General features: G+C 55.5%; 2 protein-coding genes across 2 annotated transcripts; both read left to right on the top strand.

Annotated features, from left to right (window-relative positions):
- Positions 1-9,560: 9,560 nt before the first annotated feature.
- Positions 9,561-13,176, top strand: LOC136313239 (protein C19orf12 homolog). The gene is made up of 2 exons (XM_066243424.1): positions 9,561-9,735; positions 12,914-13,176. The coding sequence occupies exons 1-2, from the start codon at positions 9,561-9,563 to the stop codon at positions 13,174-13,176; spliced, it is 438 nt and encodes a 145-aa protein (XP_066099521.1).
- Positions 13,177-16,310: 3,134 nt separating this feature from the next.
- LOC136312910 (protein C19orf12-like) lies at positions 16,311-19,240 on the top strand. The gene is made up of 3 exons (XM_066242880.1): positions 16,311-16,450; positions 16,979-17,208; positions 18,815-19,240. The coding sequence occupies exons 2-3, from the start codon at positions 16,998-17,000 to the stop codon at positions 19,108-19,110; spliced, it is 507 nt and encodes a 168-aa protein (XP_066098977.1). The 5' UTR covers positions 16,311-16,450; positions 16,979-16,997; the 3' UTR covers positions 19,111-19,240.
- The last annotated feature ends 1,126 nt before the right edge of the window (positions 19,241-20,366 follow it).

The following is a 20,366-nucleotide window of genomic DNA, read 5'->3' on the forward strand; positions in this document are numbered from 1 at the left end:
GTTGTGTACTAAACTGGCTCTGAAGTGAACAGGTACAGGTTCTGCCCCTCCCTCATTCCCTACACAATACAATGTAACAGCTATTCACACAGCCCTTGCACTGCATTTAGCATCATAAGCAATGTATACTTCAGATATGTTGGTATCTGTGGGGGTCCTGTCACCCCACCTCCTCTGGCCCTTTGCATCCTCCAGGCTCCCCCACATCAGCTTTGTCCTGGAACCCTGGGAGAACCCTGGGAGTAGAGCCTGCACTTGGCCTTCCCCCAGCCCTCAGGCCCAGAGGCCCCCGCTGTCTGCTGGGGGACAGCTGCTGTTGCACTCTGGCCGGCACAATCACCAACCCCAACGCAGCCCCGGTACTGCCCAGGCTGTGTGCTCTCTCGTGTGCTGCGGGGTGGGAGAGGGTCCCGAGGCTCGAGGGTCCACGGAGCCAAAGAGAGACGGGGACTCCGTGTGGAGTGGTGAAAAGGGTGGTGTTGTGGCCACACAGACTAGACTCTGCCACACGCCCTGGGGCGCTGGGCCAGGTCACACGGGGTGGTATCCTGCCTGGGGTCCTCCTGCGAGGCCAGTGGCCTATGACCCGAGTGCTGCAGCGTAGCCGGGCTTGCTGGTGACCAGGACCAGGACAGTACTGGTGCCTCACCCAGCAAGTGGGGAGGGCGTGGTCTGCGCAAGGGCCTAACTCCATTGGGTGAAGTTCAGCGCTGGGCGGGGCTGGGTGGGTGCGCCTGAGTCCAGGGCTAGCAGAACCCGACCGGCACCAGTACAGGTAGTTCCATCCCGTAGTGTGGAGTGAGTGGAGCAAGAGTGGGATTGAGACCCAGGCACCTGACCCTGAGCCCTGCACCCAGACCTGGACGCTGGCCAGGGAGTGGCCTGGCAGCAGCTGGTGAGTGAGTTTGTGACCTCCCCTTCATAACGAACATGTGCGTCTCACTTCCCCCATTAACCCTGGTGCGTGTGCAGGTGTGTATGTGTGTGCGAGTGTATGACCTCCTGCAGTCACCTGGGTGTTCCTGTGTCCCTTCCCACAGTACCTGGGTCCCTGTGTGTCCCTCTTTAGTCATCCCGGTGAGGCTGTGTGTGTCCCCCCGTTGTACCCGGATGCATGAGTGTCCTTCCGCTGTAACCTGGGAGCCCGCGAGTGAGGCAGGTGTTATATACGCAGGGAGTGTCCCATCGGGGCACCTGTGGACCCAGCGCACCTGCCTTCCTGTGAGAGGCTCTGGGGGCTGGTTTAGAGAGGATTGGGGACAGAGCACCTGTCACGTGGCTGGGTGCTGTCTATCATGCACACTCCACATCTCCAGTGTTTTACATGATAATGAGGGCCATTCTCAAAACACTAGGAAGTGTATTGGGTGGAATATTGGGTGGAAATACTCTAATGCTCTTGAAACATTCCCTCTGAAAGGATTTCTGAACGTCACCAAGATGTCCGTTATGAAGCTGCCAAGGAGTCCACCACCAAGTGCAGGTAGGAGGTGCGTCAGTGTGGAGGACGTGATAAACATGCTGTGTGACATTGCGGGAGAGACGGAGATGAAGGCAGCGTTCAAGGAAACGCAGACGCGCCCTTGCGGTCGCCGCCGTTCCAGTCTTGATTGGTGCTTCGACGGTAACCCGATTGCAGTGTTTGCTGGTGAGTGTCAGTGCCTCGTGGGGGTGGGAGAGAAGCCACACGTCCAACAGAGACCTCGCAGACGTCTGCATCCCGCCTGAGGACTTGGAGGTAGAGGTTGCTTCTGTGAAATGACCTCTGTGCACAGAACGTGTCCCGCTGACAACCGAGCCGCTGGGTCTGTGTCTCCAAAGTGCTGGCTGCTCTGAAAGGGCATCTGTGTCATGAGGGCCTTCAGCCCGGCTACAGAGATGTGTCCTGGAGTCCGAGGACCCCTGGGTGTCCCTTGGATAGTCCCTGTGCCCCGTCGTCATTACAGGTCACTGCACGAGGGACACCCACTAGGGGCACATGCTGTCTGGCCAGTTCCCATCCACTGTTCAGAGAGAGTGTCCTCGTTCCCAAGTCCAACAGTCCATGCAGGAGGAGCAGAAAAACTGCCTCCTACACTGTCACCTGCCCCTTGTTTTACCAGCTGCATCATCATCATTTGGGGACACTTTCTGGCAAAGAAGGAAGTAGGGTGGGTTTTCCCATGGCCCCTTGGAGGTCGGGCGGGCTTCATCTTCTGGACTGGGAGCAGGTAGCACAAGCACGGCCTGCGGCTGGAACCAGGGGCTGTGACTGCAGTGTGGGCTCTGGTGGGTCCAGGCCTGACATGGTGAGGGGCTTGGTAAGGCCTCTCTCAAGGTGACCGCTATGGACCCTGCCAACCCAGGGACACCTGCTGAAGGCGTGGCCTGGCCCATGGGCTCTGCAAGAGATTTACCGCCAGCCTCCTGGGTACCCGGCAGCCTGTGCTGGATGCAGGGGTCTCCCAGAGCTCAGTCAGGGGGAATTCCCTTCCGGAGGCTGGAGAGGTGACCACTGTCTGCCCTGGACGGCCTCCTGCCTCTCAGCTCACGGGCCAGGCCTCTGCTCGGCTTCTGTCCTCTGGCTGCAGGATTGAGACCACAAAGACACATCATAGGCTGAGCCCACCCTGGGGAGAGTAATCAGTGTGTGGGCGGCCTCAGACCGTCCATCTCTACATTTTCCTTTTCAAACTCTGACTTAGTGAGTCCTGACTCAACCATCAGGAAGTGGCAGGTGAGGGAGGACACAGGGGCCATGCCTCCCTCCTCACTGACAGACTCTGTCCCCAGCTCTGCTCTGCGATGCTCTCAGAGGGCTGCTGGCCTAAATTTGTCATGTAGCCGTGCCGGAATCCACTTGGGGGATGTATTTAATAGCTGAGTAAAAGGGGTTGGAGAACAGGGCCTCACCCCGGCGATGGGTCTTGGAATGGGGCTCGCTTCTCAGCGGTCTCCTTTCTCAGGAGAGAGATTTTTATGGGAAACACTGGAAATCCCAGCCCGTGAAGAGCATCTCCGTTAGCACAGCTCCGAGGCGGGACATGATTCTTGCTGCATCCGAGAAAGTGGGACTCGGGGAAAGGCATGCTAGGGGTGTCCCCTACCTGAACCCCACGGAGGGAGGCCTCTCCCACCTCTGCCCTCGGAGCCGCCTGGCAGAGCCGCGCCCGCCATGAGCACTGGTGAATGTGCCCCCTCGTCATGACGGGGACGAGCTCTCCGTGAGCTCCCAAGTCCCTCATTTGTGGACAGGGTCCGACTCATAGAACCTTCCTTGTCTTCTAGGGGTCCTCACCGGGGGGGCTCTATGGAAACATGAGTTGCAGCGGCATTTCGAGCCCGTCGCTCAGCTCCTAAAAGCGCTGCCGGATGTCCAGCGGCAAAACCTGTTCAACAAAGTCCGCGCCATCATCGAGGACCTGGAGGGCATGGACGCCTATCAGCTGAGGAAGCTGGTCAGGGGCAGAGAGGACCTGTATGAGGAGCTGGTGCAGATGCTGAAGAGATACTTCTCCGAGGAGCGCAACGCCAGAGTGGAGTGTCGCACTCGTCCCTCGGGGCAGCGGTCCAGCAGGAGTTGACCGGGAGCTGGGGTGCCCCACACTGCTGTCTGTTACCTTCACTTAGTAATTTCCTACCTTTCTCACTCAGGTCACAACCAAACTAACTCCTATAACTTTGTCAGACACCGTAAAATAAATGACATTTTCTGCTGATCTGAAAATATCCGTGTCATTTTGATCCATTGATACCAGATGGTTATTGTGTTGGCTGTTGTCATTTCTTTTATTTAATAATGTAATGGAAAAGAGGTCAGTGCCATCAACTGAATAGTCAGGTAGTGCATGTTTATTTTTTATTTTTTATTTATTTATTTATTTATTTTGTATTTTTTCTGAAACCGGAAACGGGGAGAGACAGTCAGACAGACTCTTGCATGCGCACGACTGGGATCCACCCGGCACGCCCACCAGGGGCGACGCTCTGCCCACCAGGGGGCGATGCTCTGCCCCTCCGGGGCGTCGCTCTACCATGACCAGAGCCACTCTAGCGCCTGGGGCAGAGGCCAAGGAGCCATCCCCAGCGCCCGGGCCATCTTTGCTCCAATGGAGCCTTGGCTGCGGGAGGGGAAGAGAGAGACAGAGAGGAAGGAGGAGGGGGTGGAGAAGCAAATGGGTGCTTCTCCTGTGTGCCCTGGCTGGGAATTGAACCCAGGACCTCTGCATACCAGGCCGATGCTGTACCACTGAGCCAACCAGCCAAGGCCAGGTAGTGCATATTTTAAAGATTTGTATGTCACAACTGTCTGGCACAGCACACGGGTGGAAAGTCCCTGCCTTAAACGGAGGTGCGCGTCCTGTAGAGACGTCCCCGCTACGCTGGATCGCGTCTGGACATCACTGAGGAAGGCCGGGTGGGGTGGGACTTCCTGACCCTCCAGGCACGTGAGGCCTGCATTGGGGACTTACAGACACTGTTTACTATCACATCTTACGATAAACAAGAATAATTTACATTCCCACATATTACCACCTTCCATCATCTTGGGACTCGTCCTATATGACACCCAGGAGAGTAATTGTCATTTTCCAAATGAGGAAACTGAGCACTGGGAAACCCAGCGTCCTTCCCGGGTCACCCAGCTGGACCTTACGTCTGTAGCACTCTGCAAGCTGGCTGTGTGCCGGGACCCCGCAGTGCACCCCATTCCGGGACCCTGTGCGGGAGGTCCAGCTGTCACACGGATGGGTTTGGTGTGTGAGTTCCATGACATCAGACGGGACGGGTGGGAAGGTTTGTGTGACTTTTTACAGCTAACCTTCTCCATCAGTCCTGACCTTGAACTTCTTTCCCTCCTGCATCTTCCAGTCCTCCTGGTGCCCACCTTCTGTCCCTGGGAAGGAGTGAGCTGACCGTCATCTGAGCAGCCACCAGGGGCTACTGCCTACAGAGAAACAGAACCTCTCTCAGACCCAAGCCAGGGGCACCCAGGCAGGTGGGTTATTCTTAACTGCTTAGCCTGTACTCCTGACAGTCACCCAAACTCTAGCACAAAGACTTAGTCAGGAACAGATAAGGTTATCTCACTGCGGCCAAGGAAATCCTGGAAAAGGCTTTAGGTCATCTCACAAGGGGAAGAAGCATGGAGAAACAGAAGTGACAAATGATGACAAAGACACAAAGTCTCAGTTCTGTAAGATACAGAAACCCTAGAGGTTTATCAGCATCCTGCTGACACTCCTGAGCTGTGTGTTAAGTCCACCAAGGACACAGGCCTTCCATTCCGGGTCCTTAACACACACGCACCCACTCGATGCTACAATAAGGGGCAGAAGAAAACCTCAGAGGTGACACAGGATATTTATGGTCTGGATGGGGGTCGTGATTTCACAGGTTTAAACTTGTCCTCAGATTACTCCAGTTGCATTCATTAATAGGTAAAGCGTTTAGTGTGTCAATCGTATATATCTCAATATAGTATTAGAAACTAGATCTATATACAAAGTACGTGTCACCTGGTGATGGGGACACATTCCTGGACAATCGGTTGTTAGGCAGGTGTGTGTCTGTGTGAGGAGCTCTCAGCGCACTGGTGCTCCTGGCTGCACGGCTGCACAGATCAGATTGTCCCTGTGCTGGCACCACAGCACCTGTCCCACCAGGGGAAGGGCCAGTGTGTCCGCACAGATGTGAACACAGACAGGGACCAGCAGCCATGCAGAGGAAAGACTCAGAAAAGGCAGGCCCCCCCTAAAGTGCAGGACACACCCCTTCTGTGCAGGGTCTGCAAATTTAACAAGATACAAACGTTCTTTTAAAAATGTCACGTTGTTGCTGACATGTACTGAGCTGGCTCTAAAGTGAACAGCTCCAGGCATTTTCCCCCATGTAGTTCCTTAAACAATACAATGTAACAGCTATTCACACGGCCCTTGCACTGCATTTAGCATCATAAGCAATGTATACTTCAGATATGTTGGTATCTGCAGGGGTCCTGTTACCCCACCTCCTCTGGCCCTTTGCATCCTCCAGGCTCCCCCACATCAGCTTTGTCCTGGAACCCTGGGAGAACCCTGGGAGTAGAGCCTGCACTTGGCCTTCCCCCAGCCCTCAGGCCCAGAGGCCCCCGCTGTCTGCTGGGGGACAGCTGCTATTGCACTCTGGCCGGCACAATCACCAACCCCAACGCAGCCCCGGTACTGCCCAGGCTGTGTGCTCTCTCGTGTGCAGTGGGGTGGGAGAGGGTCCCGAGGCTCGAGGGTCCACGGAGCCAAAGAGAGACGGGGACTCGTGTGGAGTGGAGAGAAGGGTGGTGTTGTGGCCACACAGACTAGACTCTGCCACACGCCCTGGGGCGCTGGGCCAGGCCACATGGGAACTACCCTGCCTGGGGTCCTCCTGCGAGGCTCATGGCCAGTGATCTCAGTGCTACAGTGTAGCCCGGCTTCCTGGTGACCAGGATCAGGACAGTACTGGTGCCTCACCCAGCAAGTGGGGAGGGCGTGGTCTGCGCAAGGGCCTAACTCCATTGGGTGAAGTTCAGTGCTGGGCGGGGCTGGGTGGGTGCGCCTGAGTTCAGGGCTAGCAGAACCCGACCGGCACCAGTACAGATAGTTCCATCCCGTAGTGTGGAGTGAGTGGAGCAAGAGTGGGATTGAGACCCAGGCACCTGACCCTAAGCCCTGCACCCAGATCTAAACGCTGACCGGGAGTGGCCTGGCAGCAGCCTGGGTGAGTGAGTCTGTGACCCCCTTCATAACAAACATGTGCGTCTCACTTCCCCCAATAACCCTGGTGCGTGTGCAGGTGTGCATGTGTGTGCGAGTGTAAAACCTCCTGAAGTCACCTGGGTGTTCCTGTGTCCCTTCCCACAGTAACCCGTGTCCCTGTGTGTCACCTCCTTAGTCACTCCGTGAGGCTGTGTGTGTCCCATCGCTGTACCCCGTATGCATGAACGTCCTTCCGCTGTAACCTGGGAGCCCGCGAATGAGGCCGGTGTTATATACGCAGGGCGCGTCCCATCGGGGCACCTGTGGGCCCAGCGCACCTGCCTTCCCTGTGCGGAGGCTCTGGGGGCTGGTTTGGAGATGATCAGCAAGGGCTGTTAGGGACTTAGGAGGGGAGATTAGTTTTGTTTCTGTCTGGTAGCTCTTTAGTCTTTAAAAAATTTACACTGAGAGATACAAAGTGACCTGCCAGGTAGGAAGGAGGTAAGGAGCACCGGCCAGGGCCTGAGGCACAGCAGGCAGCCGCAGGGAGCCCGGGCTCAGTTGCCGACGAGGGTGGGCCCAGGGCGGCTGGCTCTTCTGACCTTTCAAGAGAGATGGAATCCTAGGTACATGTGAAATTTTCTGATTTATAACAACCAGCACCTGTCAACAGAAATAAAAGGCCTTTCAAAGCGAGAGGCAACATGCATTTATTTGAGATGAATAAGAAGAGCTGTTTCAGGCAGAGGTCCAACCAGGGTCCCGTCAGAGAGAACGGCAGGGCAGTCGTGGGAAGGGGCAGGGCAGTCGTGGGAAGGGGCAGGGCAGTCGTGGGAAGGGGCAGGGAACTCCATCCGCAGAAGGGAGGCGAGCCTGTTGGTGCCGATAACAGGACAGAGAGGTGCTGACTCCAAACAGAGTTTTAAAGTGTCAGTCCTGTAGGCTTCAGTCTGGCTGTCATATGATCTGCTTCCTGGTCACCTTGGCAGACAGTTCTTTGGGACTCAAGGTTGCCACTCGTCGGGTTCCCTTAGCCTCACAGAGTAAATCAGTTTCACTCTCCTTCCCCCATTCTGAGGGGCTCCTTCCAGGTGCTGTCCCTTCGCTGTAATAACACGATTTTATTATTGCAACATTTGTGTGTGGACATTTTTGACTCTGGGAGAGTGAAGAAGTCTCTCTTCCAAACAAGAGGAGGGCATGTGGTCTGTCTGCCTGTGCTCAACACAGGTGAGCAGAGGGGCGTGGATGTCAGGGGGCGTTTGGGAGATCCAGGGCTACCTGTGAGTCAGAGTGGGGACAGTCGCAGCTGGGTACAGGCATGCATGAGTTCTCCTCCAATCCCCGGGGCAGCCCTGCAGGGCTGGTCCCTCCTCTGCCTCTCAAACCCCATCTGGCAAGCGGACACATCTGGGGGAAGCTTGTTTGCAATTTCTGGACTGGAGGCCAGAGTAGTAGACAGAGTGATAGACCCAGCGTCCTGTGTCCTGACAGGGTCCTGCTGTGCAAGTGAGGTCGAGACCCCTTGGGCCTTGCTGTGAAAGCAGAGTGTCCCCACATGCTGGCTGTGTTAACAAGACCGAGAGTATCCCCTGTGCCCTGGGGGACATCATTGATCTCAGGAATGTCGGGGGAAAGAGGGGAGGTGCAGGCACGGAGCACGGGACCCTCTCGGCTCTCCCGGGACAGCAGGAAGCTCTGAAACCTGATGTCGGGATGTGGCATCCACAGATCTGTTCTGAGAACTCAGTTATCTCCCAGGTCCGGAGGATAATTGTATACTACAGACCTTATCTGGATTTTCCTTAGTTCAAAAACCCTCCTCTAAACAAAACACATTGAGCAACAGTGTATCCACCCCCATCTTCCTCCTTGGTCTCCTTAGGGACTGGGTGGGGGGTTGGTCTTGAATGGGGGGGGGTTCAAAGGGGAAGAGCCCAGGCTGGGCTCCAGCTGAAACAGGGAGCTTAGTTTTGGTTTCACTTTCCTGTCCTGCAGGGTGGGGAGCTCCATCCCCCACAATTGGGTCACAGCCAGCCCTGTCCTGCCCTGACCTCTCCTGCCACTTCCTGCAACCAGCCTGTCAAAGGGCCTCCTGACCCAGATGGCTGTTCTAACATCCTTGTTCCAAAGGCCCACTCCCCCTCCGGCAGCCCATCCACAGGGACGTAGATTCCTGGAATCCTGATTTCCTAAAGTCTCTGCTGTGTTGTCTCAGGGCCCCATCCGTCCCATGAGACCCAGTGGGTTCCTTCCCAGCAGGGACTGTGGAGCCAGTGCTGTGGATTAGTAGTCGGATGTGGCTCTGGACCGTTGGGGCTGCGTCCCCAGGGCCCCCACTCCCCACGCACCTGTGTCACCCCTCACCCGGGGACCCACCTGTAGGAGGTTAGTCCACCTCACAGGGGGGGGAATCTGACAGTCTGCTCTGGGTCACAGGGCAGCCAAGGTGGAGTGAGCCTATCGGAGTGGCAGAGTCCTATGTTCCCCCTGTGGCTTATCCTGAGCCCACACGCCCTGAGGACACGGGGCTGGGGCCTTGGCACTCTCCCGGGCTTTGTGTCCCCCGTGGGGAGCTCGGTCACTCTCAGTCTCTCACAGATGAGAAGTTCCTCAGAGGGCAACAACGACCCCTTCTCCACTCTGCTCACTCCGTTTGCCGACCACAGGCCACAGCCAGGCTTTCTCGATGACAGAGAACTTGTCATATGGACCGGTGCTGTCCGTCATGCACACAGCCACGCTCTGGTCCTCTCCCAAAAAAATGAGGACCGTCCTCACAGCACTAGGAAGAGTAACCCTGGGGTGTAAATACACTAACATTCCTGAAAGTCTCCCTCTGAAAGGATTTCTGGGAACTCTGCTGAGATGTCCACAGAGGAGCCTGAGAAGGAGTGTGTCGATGTAGACAATGTCATTCGGCTGCTGTGTGACATTTCGGTGAAGAAGAAAATGAAGGCAGCCCTCAAGCGATTCAAGCGTGGCACCGCGGTCGCTGTCTCTACTCTCAGCCTCTGTTTAGTGGTCGGCTTCCCCGTCGTTGGTGAGTGCTAATGCCTCGCAGGGGCAGCCGGCCTCGTGGGGGGTGGGACAGAAGCCTCCAGTCCACGGAGACCTCATGGACGTCTGTGTCCCGCGTGAGGACTTGTCAGCTGAGGTTGCTTCTGTGAAATGATCTCTGTGCACAGAACGTGTCCTGCTGACAACACAAGCCGCTGGGTCTGTGTCTGTGAAGTGCAGGGCGTTATTAATTGTTCTGTTTTGTGTTGTTTTCAAGAGAGATTGAGAGACAGGAGGGGAGAGACGTGAGAAGCTTCAACCTGTAGTTGTAGCACCTAAGTTGTTCATTGATTGCTTCTCATTTGTGCCTTAACTGGGGAGTTCTAGCCGAGCCAGAGACCCCTTGCTCAAGCCAGTGACCATGGGGTCTTGTCGATAATCCCACACTCAAGCTGCTGCCCTGTGCTCAAGTTGGTGAGCCTGCACTTAAGCCGGTGACCTCAGGCTTTCAAACAGGGACCTCGGCATCCCAGGTCCCTGCTCTGTGCACTGTGCCACCACTGATTAGGCTATGGCTCTCTTGAAATGGCCTTTGTGTCATGTGGACCTAGAGAACATCCGGCCCCAGGGATGTATCCTGGAGTCTGAGGACCCCTGGGTGTCCCCTGGATAGTCCCTGTGCCCCGTCGTCATTACCCGTCACTGCAGGAGGGACACCCACTAGGGGCACATGCTGTCTGGCCAGTTCCTGTCTGCTACGCAGATCCACATGTGGGGGACATACACTTAATAGACGAGTAAAAGCTGGTGGAGACACGAGGTCCGCAGGAGAACTGAGCATTGGCTCCCTGCTGCCCTCGTCCTGGACAGAAGCATCATTTGACCCAGAAAACAAAGGAATTTCTTCTTCTTTGGAGAGACACTAATAAACTGGTTGATATTCCTGGACAGTGAGTGCATTACGAGCAGTTCTAGACCCAGTCCTCACGTCCTCACGAAGGCTGAGAGCAGTGAGTGACAGTCCAGTGGGCTGTCAGCGTTTCGCCAGGGTGGCGGGGAAAAGTTCAGCGAGACTTGTGAATTCCTGGTTTTCCTCCCCGGAATGCTCCTTTCCTTCCTGGAAGAGGAGAGCCTGTCCAGGCACAGTGTCCGGGCTTCAGGACGTGAGGCTGGCCTCTCCCCCCGGGACGGGGACGTCACCAGATTCCCCGAGGACGTGCAGTGTTTAGACCCATCGGCGACGTCCAGCCTGCACCTGGGTGTTTTCTGGTCTGGATGCTCTCATTTAGATAAACATCTATTTCTGGTCAGTGTTGTGGACCATAAATGGCAGAAAGCCTTTGTAGATTCGAGGGTTAGCAAAAGGCTAAGTTCTCCCTCCTCCATCTCCGTATTAGCTGTGATGCTGCCATCGGCATTTTGAGAGTCCTCCCAGTCCCATCGTTTTTTTATAAGTGTGTTTCCTTAATTCCGCACTGTTATTAGGAGCTGTGCAGGTCCGCGGCCGGTCAGTGTGAATATACAGGGTCAGTTGTAAAGACAGTGGACAGAGTTCCCAGATTCCCCCGTTTCAGTCCCCCTGACGCCAATGTCCTCAGTTACCAGGTACATTTGTCAAAACTACAAAACCAGCGCTGTCACCTGACTGTTCACTGTCCTCCAGACTTTAGGATTTGGGTCCTACCAGCTTGCGTCACTGATCCCTTTATGTCCCACGGTCCAGCTCAAGGTGCCACAGGGCAGCTCATGACCTTGCCCCCTAGTGCCCGGTTCTGTGATGGTTTCTCAGCATTCACGGTTTTGAGGAGTAGCCGTCGGGTTGGCCTGATGTCTTTCCCATGAGGAGACCGGGCTACGGACCTTCGAGGGAGCACCGTAGAGGTGGAGCACGCTGCCCATCGCACCGTTTCAGGGAGAGGTGACATCCACAGGACCTCCCTGGAGAGGTTCACCTCGATCATGTGGTTGAGGTCATGTTTGCCAGGGTTCTCCTCAGAAAGTTACCGTGACCTTTTCTCTGCCCTGCTCTTTCAGTGAGATTCCCTACATCCATCCTATGGCAGCTTATAAATATCTGGCTTTGTAACATTAGCAGGCTTTCCAGGACACAGATCTGGTCAGCAGTTGGCTGGCACAGAGTAGCCACTGCCCTTTCGACAGGACACCGCTCTCCAGGTCACCACAGGCCCCTGTCACCCCTTCCAGTCACCTGCCCGTCTCCCAAAGGCACTTGAGTTTGAGACCCCATTTCTAAGTGAATTCCAGCCACACACCTGAGCCTGACCGGGTTAGATGGGACTTTCCAGTGACCCAAGGTCCTCCCGTCCCAAACAGTGCCTTCAGTTTGATAACAAATGTGTGGTTGAAATCATGTTTATGCCCTCTGGGGTGACAGGGGGAGAAATAGTTAAATATATTAATTTTTTTTTTTTTTTTACAGAGACAGAGAGAGTCAGAAAGATGGATAGGCACAGACAGACAGGAATGGAGAGATGAGAAGCATCAATCATTAGCTTTTCGTTGCGCGTTGCAACACCTTAATTGTTCATTGATTGTTTTCTCATATGTGCCTTGACAGTGGGCCTTCAGCAGACCGAGTAGTCCCTTGCTCGAGCCAGCGACCTTGGGTTCAAGCTTGTGAGCTTTTTGCTCAAACCAGATGAACCCACACTCAAGCTGGCGACCTTGGGGTCTCGGACCTGGGTCCTCCACATCCCAGTCCGAAGCTCTATCCACTGCGCCACCGCCTGGTCAGGCTAAATATATTAATTTATTAGTCATACTCATACCACTCTGGGTGGACGTATTTTAATAGCTGAGTAAAGGGGTTGGAGAACAGGGTCTCACCCCGGTGATGGTTCTTGGAATGGGGCTCACTTCTCAGCGGTCTCCTTTCTCAGGAGAGAGGTTTTTATGGGAAACACGGAAATCCCAGCCCGTGAAGAGCATCTCCGTTAGCACAGCTCCGAGGCGGGACATGATTCTGGCTGCATCCGAGAAAGTGGGGCTCGGGGAAGGACATGCTGGGGTGTCCCCTACCTGAGCCCCACGGAGGGAGGCCTCTCTGCCTTCTGCCCTCGGAGCCGCCTGGCAGAGCCGCGCCCGCCGTGAGTGCTGGTGAATGTGCCCCCTCGTCATGACGGGGACGAGCTCCCCTGTGATCTCCCAAGTCCCTCATTTGTGAACAGGGCCCGACTCATGGAACCTTCCTTGTCTTCTAGGGGGCGCCGTCAGGGGGCTCCTAGGGGCCTTTGTTATGATGGGGCGATTTCAGCCCATTGCTGTGATCCTAAACGACTTGCCCTTTCCTGAGAAATGGAAACTCTTCAACAAAGTCCGCACCATCATCGAGGGACTGGAGACCATGGACGCCAATCAGCTGACCACAAAGGTCAATAAGGATAACAGCTTGTATGAGGCGCTGGTGGAGATGCTGGAGAACTACTTCACCACGGAGCTCGAGGCCAGAGTGAAGTATGACTAGCCCCTCGGGGCCGGGGTCACACAGGAGGTGCCCGGGAGCTGGGGTGCCCCACACAGCTTGTATCTTCCTTAATATAGCGACTTTCAATCTCTCTCAGTCAGGGCATGGATAAATTCAGAAATGAATTTTTGTGGAACAACAGAAATTAAATGATCTTTCTGCCGATCGGACAAACAGTATCGCTGTCATAGTGATTCATTCACACCGAACGGTTATTGTTGTGTAGACTGTTGTCATTTTTTTCTTTGACAATCTCAGGAAAGAGAGATCAGGGCCCCTGACTAAACAGTCAGGTAATGCAGGTTCTAAAGATTCTTTCAGGGTCTGGCTGGCTGGCTCAGGGGATAGAGGGTCGGCCTGGTGTGTAGACATTGGGTTCGATCCCCTGTCTGGACACATATGAGAGGTGACATCTGCTTCTCATTCCCTCTCGCAGCCAGTGGCTCGATTGGGTGGATCATCGGCCTCGAGTGCTGAGAATAATTGGGTTGATTTGAGCATCGGCCCCAGACGGGGGTTGCTGGTAGTATCCCTATCAGGGCGCGTACAGGATTCTGTCTTTCTCTCCTCCTCTCACTTAAAAAAAAAATAGATTTGTGCAGCACACTCGTATGACACAGCACACAGGTGGAAAGTCCCTCCCTGAAACGGAGGTGCACGTCCTGTACAGACGTCCCCGCATCGCGTCTGGAAATCACTGAGGAAGGCCGGGTAGGGTGGGACTTCCTGACCCTCCGGGCACGTGAGGCCTGCATTGGGAACTTACAGATGCTGTTTACTATCACACCTTATGATAAACAAGAATTATTTCCATTCCCACATATTACCACCTTCCATCCTGAGACTCATCCTGTGAGCCACTCAGGATAGTAATTGTCATTTTCCAAATGAGGAAACCGAGCACTGGGAAACCCAGTGTCCTTCCCGGGTCACCCAGCTGGACCTTACGTCTGTAGCACTCTGCGAGCTGGCTGTGTGCCGGGACCCCGCAGTGCACCCCATTCCGGGACCCTGTGCAGGAGGCCCGGCTGTCACACGGATGGGCTTGGTGTGTGAGTTCCATGACGTCAGACCTGACGGGTGGAAGGTTTGTGTGACTTCTTACAGCTAACATTCTCCACCAGCCCTGACCTTGAACTTCCCTTCCCTCCTGCATCTTCCAGTCCTCCTGGTGCCCACCTTCTGTCCCTGGGAAGGAGTGAGCTGACCGTCATCTGAACAGCCAGCAGGGTACGCTGCCTGCAGAGAAACAGAACCTCTCCCAGACCCAAGCCAGTGGCACCCAGGCAGGTGAGTTATTCTTAACCTGCTTTGCCTGTACTCCTGACAGCCACCCGAACTCAAGCACAAAGTCCGAGTCAGGAACAGATAAGGTTATCTCACTGGGGCTAAGGAACCCTGGGAAAGGTTTTAGGTCATCTCACAAGGAGAAGAAGCATGGAGAAACAGAAGTGACAAATGATGACAAAGACACAAAGTCTCAGTTCTGTAAGACACAGAAGTCCTGAAGATCTATCAGCATCCTGCTGACACTCCTGAGCTGTGTGTTAAGTCACCAAGGACACAGGCCTTCCATTCCGGGTCCTTAACACACGCGCACCCACTCGATGCTACAATAAGGGGCAGAAGAAAACCTCAGAGGTGACACAGGTATTTATGGTCTGGATGGGGGTCGTGGTTTCACGGGTTTAAACTAGTCCTCAGATTACTCCAGTTGCATTCATTAAATAGGTAAAGCTTTTTGTGAGTCAATTGTATCTCAATATAGTGTTAAAAACTAGATCTATATACAAAGTCACATTTCACCTGGTGATGGGGACACTTCCGGATGTGCGGCGTTAGGCAGGTGTGTGTCTGTGTGAGGAGCTCACAGGGCACCGTTGCTCCTGGCTTCAAGCCTGCACAGACCAGACTGTCCTTGAGTGGGCACCACAGCACCTGTCCCACCAGGGGAAGGACCGGTGTGTCCGACCGGATGTGAACACAGAGACCAGCAGCCATGCAGAGCAAAGACTCAGAAAAGGCAGGTTGCTGGTTACAAGCCAGGGCTTTAGAGCCAGGTGGGGTCAGGGTGGAGTCTGGACCCTGACCCTCCCCACGGAGTGGGGATGCCTCGGGCAGACCCGGTGCCTCAGTTCTCCTGCCTGGGGTACGGCCACGACAGCCGTGCCTGCCCCGCACGGTGGCAGTTGGGATTATGTGGGAAGCTCATGGAAGTCCCGTGAGGATTTTCTAGATTTTAGATAGTTCAGGGTCAGCCATTGGGTGTGTGGCGGCTCTCTGTATGCCCCCTAAAGTGCAGTGCACCCCCTTTACGTGCTGGTTACGCAGATTCAACAACTTAATATGGAAAAGTCTTTTTAAAATGTCACCTTGTTGCTGACGTGTACTGAGCTGCCTCTGAAGTGAACGGGTACAGGCATTTCCCCCTGTAGTTCCTTAAACAATACAATGTAACAGCTATTCACACAGCCCTTGCACGACATTTAGCATCATAAGCAATGTATACTTCAGATATGTTGGTATCTGTGGGGGTCCTGTTACCCCACCTCCTCTGGCCCTTTGCATCCTCCAGGCTCCCCCACATCAGCTTTGTCCTGGAACCCTGGGAGAACCCTGGGAGTAGAGCCTGCACTTGGCCTTCCCCCAGCCCTCAGGCCCAGAGGCCCCCGCTGTCTGCTGGGGGACAGCTGCTGTTGCACTGTGGCCGGCACAGTCACCAACCCCAACGCAGCCCCGGTACTGCCCAGGCTATGTGCTCTCTCGTGTGCTGCGGGGTGGGAGAGGGTCCCGAGGCTCAAGGGTCCACAGAGCCAAAGAGAGACGGGGACTCGTGTGGAGTGGAGAGAAGGGTGGTGTTGTGGCCACACAGACTAGACTCTGCCACACGCCCTGGGGCGCTGGGCCAGGTCACACGGGCTGGTATCCTGCCTGGGGTCCTCCTGCGAGGCCAGTGGCCTATGACCCGAGTGCTGCAGCGTAGCCGGGCTTCCTGGTGACCAGGACCAGGATGGTACTGGTGCCTCACCCAGCAAGTGGGGAGGGCGTGGTCTGCGCAAGAGCCTAACTTCATTGGGTGAAGTTCAGCGCTGGGCCGGGCTGGGTGGGTGCGCCTGAGTCCAGGGCTAGCAGAACCGACTGGCACCAGTACAGATAGTTCCATCCCGTACCGTGGAGTGAGTGGAGCAAGAGTGGGATTGAGACCCAGGCACCTGACCCTGAGCCCTGCACCCAGACCTGGACGCTGGCCAGGGAGTGGCCTGGCAGCAGCTGGGTGAGTGAGTTTGTGACCTCCCTTCATAACGAACATGTGCGTCTCACTTCCCCCATTAACCCTGGTGCGTGTGCAGGTGTGTATGTGTGTGCGAGTGTATGACCTCCTGCAGTCACCTGGGTGTTCCTGTGTCCCTTCCCACAGTAACCTGGGTCCCTGTGTGTCCCCTCTTTAGTCATCCCGGTGAGGCTGTGTGTGTCCCACCGCTGTACCCAGATGCATGAGTGTCCTTCCGCTGTAACCTGGGAGCCCGCGAGTGAGGCAGGGGTTATATACGCAGGGAGTGTCCCATCGGGGCACCTGTGGACCCAGCGCACCTGCCTTCCTGTGAGGAGGCTCTGGGGGCTGGTTTAGAGAGGATTGGGGACAGAGCACCTGTCACGTGGCTGGATGCTGTCCGTCATGCACACACCACATCTCCAGTGTTTTACATGATAATGAGGGCCATTCTCAAAACACTAGGAAGTGTATTGGGTGGAATATTTGGGTGGAAATACTCTAATGCTCTTGAAACATTCCCTCTGAAAGGATTTCTGAAGTCACCAAGATGCCCGTTATGAAGCCTGCCAAGGAGTCCACCACCCAGCGCCACAGTAAGAAGTGCGTCAGTGTGGAGGACGTGATAAACCTGCTGTGTGACATTGCGGGAGAGACGGAGATGAAGGCAGCGTTCAAGGAATACTTTCAGGCCCTTGGGGCCGCCGCCTTTCCAGTCTTGGTTGGTGCTCTGATCGGTCACCCGATTGCAGTGTTTGGTGGTGAGTGTCAGTGCCTCATGGGGGTGGGAGAGAAGCCACACATCCACAGAGACCTCATGGACGTCTGCGTCCCACGTGAGGACTTGGAGGTAGAGGTTGCTTCTGTGAAATGATCTCTGTGCACAGAACGTGTCCCGCAGACAACACGAGCCGCTGGGTCTGTGTCTCCAAAGTGCTGGCCGCTCTGAAAGGGCATCTGTGTCATGAGGGCCTTCAGCCCGGCTACAGAGATGTGTCCTGGCGTCTGAGGACACCTGGGTGTCCCCTGGATAGTCCCTGTGCCCTGTCGTCATTACAGGTCACTGCACGAGGGACACCCACTAGGGGCACATGCTGTCTGGCCAGTTCCCATCCACTGTTCAGAGAGAGTGTCCTCGTTCCCAAGTCCAACAGTCCATGCAGGAGGAGCGGAAAACTGCCTCCTACACTGTCACCTGCCCCTTGTTTTACCACCTGCATCATCACATGGGGACACTTTCTGGCAAAGGGAGAAGTCTGGCGGGTTTTCCCATGGCCCCTTAGAGGTCGGGCGGGCTTCATCTTCTGGACTGGGAGCAGGTAGCCACAAGCACGGCCTGCGGCTGGAACCAGGGGCTGTGACTGCAGTGTGGGCTCTGGTGGGTCCAGGCCTGACTTGGTGATGGCCTGGTAAGGCCTCTCTCAAGGTGACCGCTATGGACCCTGCAACTCAGGGACACCTGCTGAAGGCGTGGCCTGGCCCATGGGCTCTGCAGAGATTTACCGCCAGCCTCCTGGGTGCCGGGCAGCCTGTGCTGGATGCAGGGGTCTCCCAGAGCTTAGTCTGGGGGAATTCCCTTCCGGAGGCTGGAGAGGTGACCGCTACCTGCCCTGGGCGGCTCCTTTCTCCAAGCTCACGGGGCCAGGCCTCTGCCGGCTCTGTCCTGTGGCTGCAGGATTGAGACCCAAGGACACGTCATAAGCTGAGCCCACCCTGGGGAGAGTAATCAGTGTGTGGGTGGCCTCAGACCGTCCATCTCTACATTTTCCTTTTCAAACTCTGACTTAGTGAGTCCTGACTCAACCATCAGGAAGTGGCAGGTGAGGGAGGACACAGGGCCATGCCTCCCTCCTCACTGACAGACTCTGTCCCCAGCTCTGCTCTGCGATGCTCTCAGAGGGCTGCTGCCTAAATTTGTCATGTAGCCGTGCCGGAATCCACTTGGGGGATGTATTTACTAGCTGAGTAAAAGGGGTTGGAGAACAGGGCCTCACCCCGGCGATGGGTCTTGGAATGGGGCTCGCTTTTCAGGGGTTTCCTTTCTCAGGAGAGAGGTTTTTATGGGAAACACGGAAATCCCAGCCCGTGAAGAGCATCTCCGTTAGCACAGCTCCGAGGCGGGACATGATTCTGGCTGCATCCGAGAAAGTGGGGCTCGGGGAAGGACATGCTGGGGTGTCCCCTACCTGAGCCCCACGGAGGGAGGCCTCTCCCACCTCTGCCCTCGGAGCCGCCTGGCAGAGCCGCGCCCGCCATGAGCACTGGTGAATGTGCCCCCTCGTCATGACGGGGACGAGCTCTCCGTGAGCTCCCAAGCCCCTCATTTGTGGACAGGGTCCGACTCATAGAACCTTCCTTGTCTTCTAGGGATCTTCATAGGGGGGGCTCTATGGAAACATGAGTTGCAGCGGCATTTCGAGCCCGTCGCTCAGCTCCTAAAAGCACTGCCGGATGTCCAGCAGCAAAACCTGTTCAACAAAGTCCGCGCCATCATCGAGGACCTGGAGGGCATGGACAAATATCAGCTGAGGAAGCTGGTCAGGGGCAGAGAGGACCTGTATGAGGAGCTGGTGCAGATGCTGCAGAGATACTTCTCCGAGGAGCGCAACGGCAGAGTGGAGTGTCGCACTCGTCCCTCGGGGCAGCGGTCCAGCAGGAGTTGACCGGGAGCTGGGGTGCCCCACACTGCCGTGTGTTACCTTCACTTAGTAAATTCCAACCTTTCTCACTCCGGTCACAATCAAACTAACTCCTATAACTCTGTCGCACACCGTAAAATAAATGACATTTTCTGCTGATCTGACAATATCCGTGTCATTTTCATCCATTGATACCACCATATGGCTACTGTGTTGGCTGTTGTCATTTCTTTTATTTGATAATGTAATGAAAAAGAGGTCAGTGCCATCGACTAAATAGTCAGGTAGTGCATGTTTATTTATTTATTTAATTAATTATTTCTGTATTTTTCTGAAGCGGGAAACGGGGAGAGACAGTCAGACAGACTCCCGCATGCGCCCGACCGGGATCCTCCCCGCACGCCCACCAGGGGGCGATGGCTCTGCCCACCAGGGGGCGTCGCTCGGTTCCGACCAGAGCCACTCTAGCGCCTGGGGCAGAGGCCGAGGAGCCATCGCCAGCGCCCGGGCCATCTTTGCTCCAATGGAGCCTCTGCTGCGGGAGGGGAAGGGAGAGACAGAGAGGAAGGAGAGGGGGAGGGGTGGAGAAGCAGATGGGCGCTTCTCCTGTGTGCCCTGACCGGGAATCGAACCCGGGACTTTTGCACGCCAGGCCTACGCTCTACCACTGAGCCAAATGGCCAGGGTCAGGTAGTGCATGTTTTAAAGATTTGTATGTCACACCCGTGTGGCACAGCACATGGGTGGAAAGTCCCTGCCTTAAACGGAGGTGCGCGTCCTGTACAGACGTCCCCGCTGCGCTGGATTCTATCGGGAAATCACTGAGGAAGGCCGGGTGGGGTGGGACTTCCTGACCCTCTGGGCACATGAGGCCTGTACTGGGGAATAACAGACGCTGTTTACTATCACACTTTACAATAAACAAGAATAATTTCCATTCCCACATATTACCACCTTCCATCTTGAGCCTCGTCCTGTATGACACCCAGGACAGTAATTGTCATTTTCCAAATGAGGAAACTGAGCACTGGGAAACCCAGTGTCCTTCCCAGGTCACCCAGCTGGACCTTACGTCTGTAGCACTCTGCAAGCTGGCTGTGTCCCGGGACCCCGCAGTGCACCCCATTCCGGGACCCTGTGCGGGAGACCCGGCTGTCACACGGATGGGCTTGGTGTGTGAGTTCCATGACGTCAGACCTGACGGGTGGAAGGTTTGTGTGACTTCTTACTGTCCTGACATTGAACTTCTTTCCCTCCTGCATCTTCCAGTCCTCCTGGTG

Source organism: Saccopteryx bilineata, chromosome 9 (genome assembly GCF_036850765.1).
Source record: "Saccopteryx bilineata isolate mSacBil1 chromosome 9, mSacBil1_pri_phased_curated, whole genome shotgun sequence".
NCBI lineage: Eukaryota > Metazoa > Chordata > Mammalia > Chiroptera > Emballonuridae > Saccopteryx > Saccopteryx bilineata.

What these genes read in the sequence shown, in the direction of transcription:
- LOC136312910 (XM_066242880.1), top strand. Translation starts at nt 16,998, where the DNA reads ATGCCCGTTATGAAGCCTGCCAAGGAGTCCACCACCCAGCGCCACAGT. An exon ending in CCCGATTGCAGTGTTTGGTG is followed by an intron (nt 17,209 to 18,814) that starts GTGAGTGTCAGT and finishes CTTGTCTTCTAG; the next exon opens with GGATCTTCATAGGGGGGGCT.
- LOC136313239 (XM_066243424.1), top strand. Translation starts at nt 9,561, where the DNA reads ATGTCCACAGAGGAGCCTGAGAAGGAGTGTGTCGATGTAGACAATGTC. An exon ending in GGTCGGCTTCCCCGTCGTTG is followed by an intron (nt 9,736 to 12,913) that starts GTGAGTGCTAAT and finishes CTTGTCTTCTAG; the next exon opens with GGGGCGCCGTCAGGGGGCTC.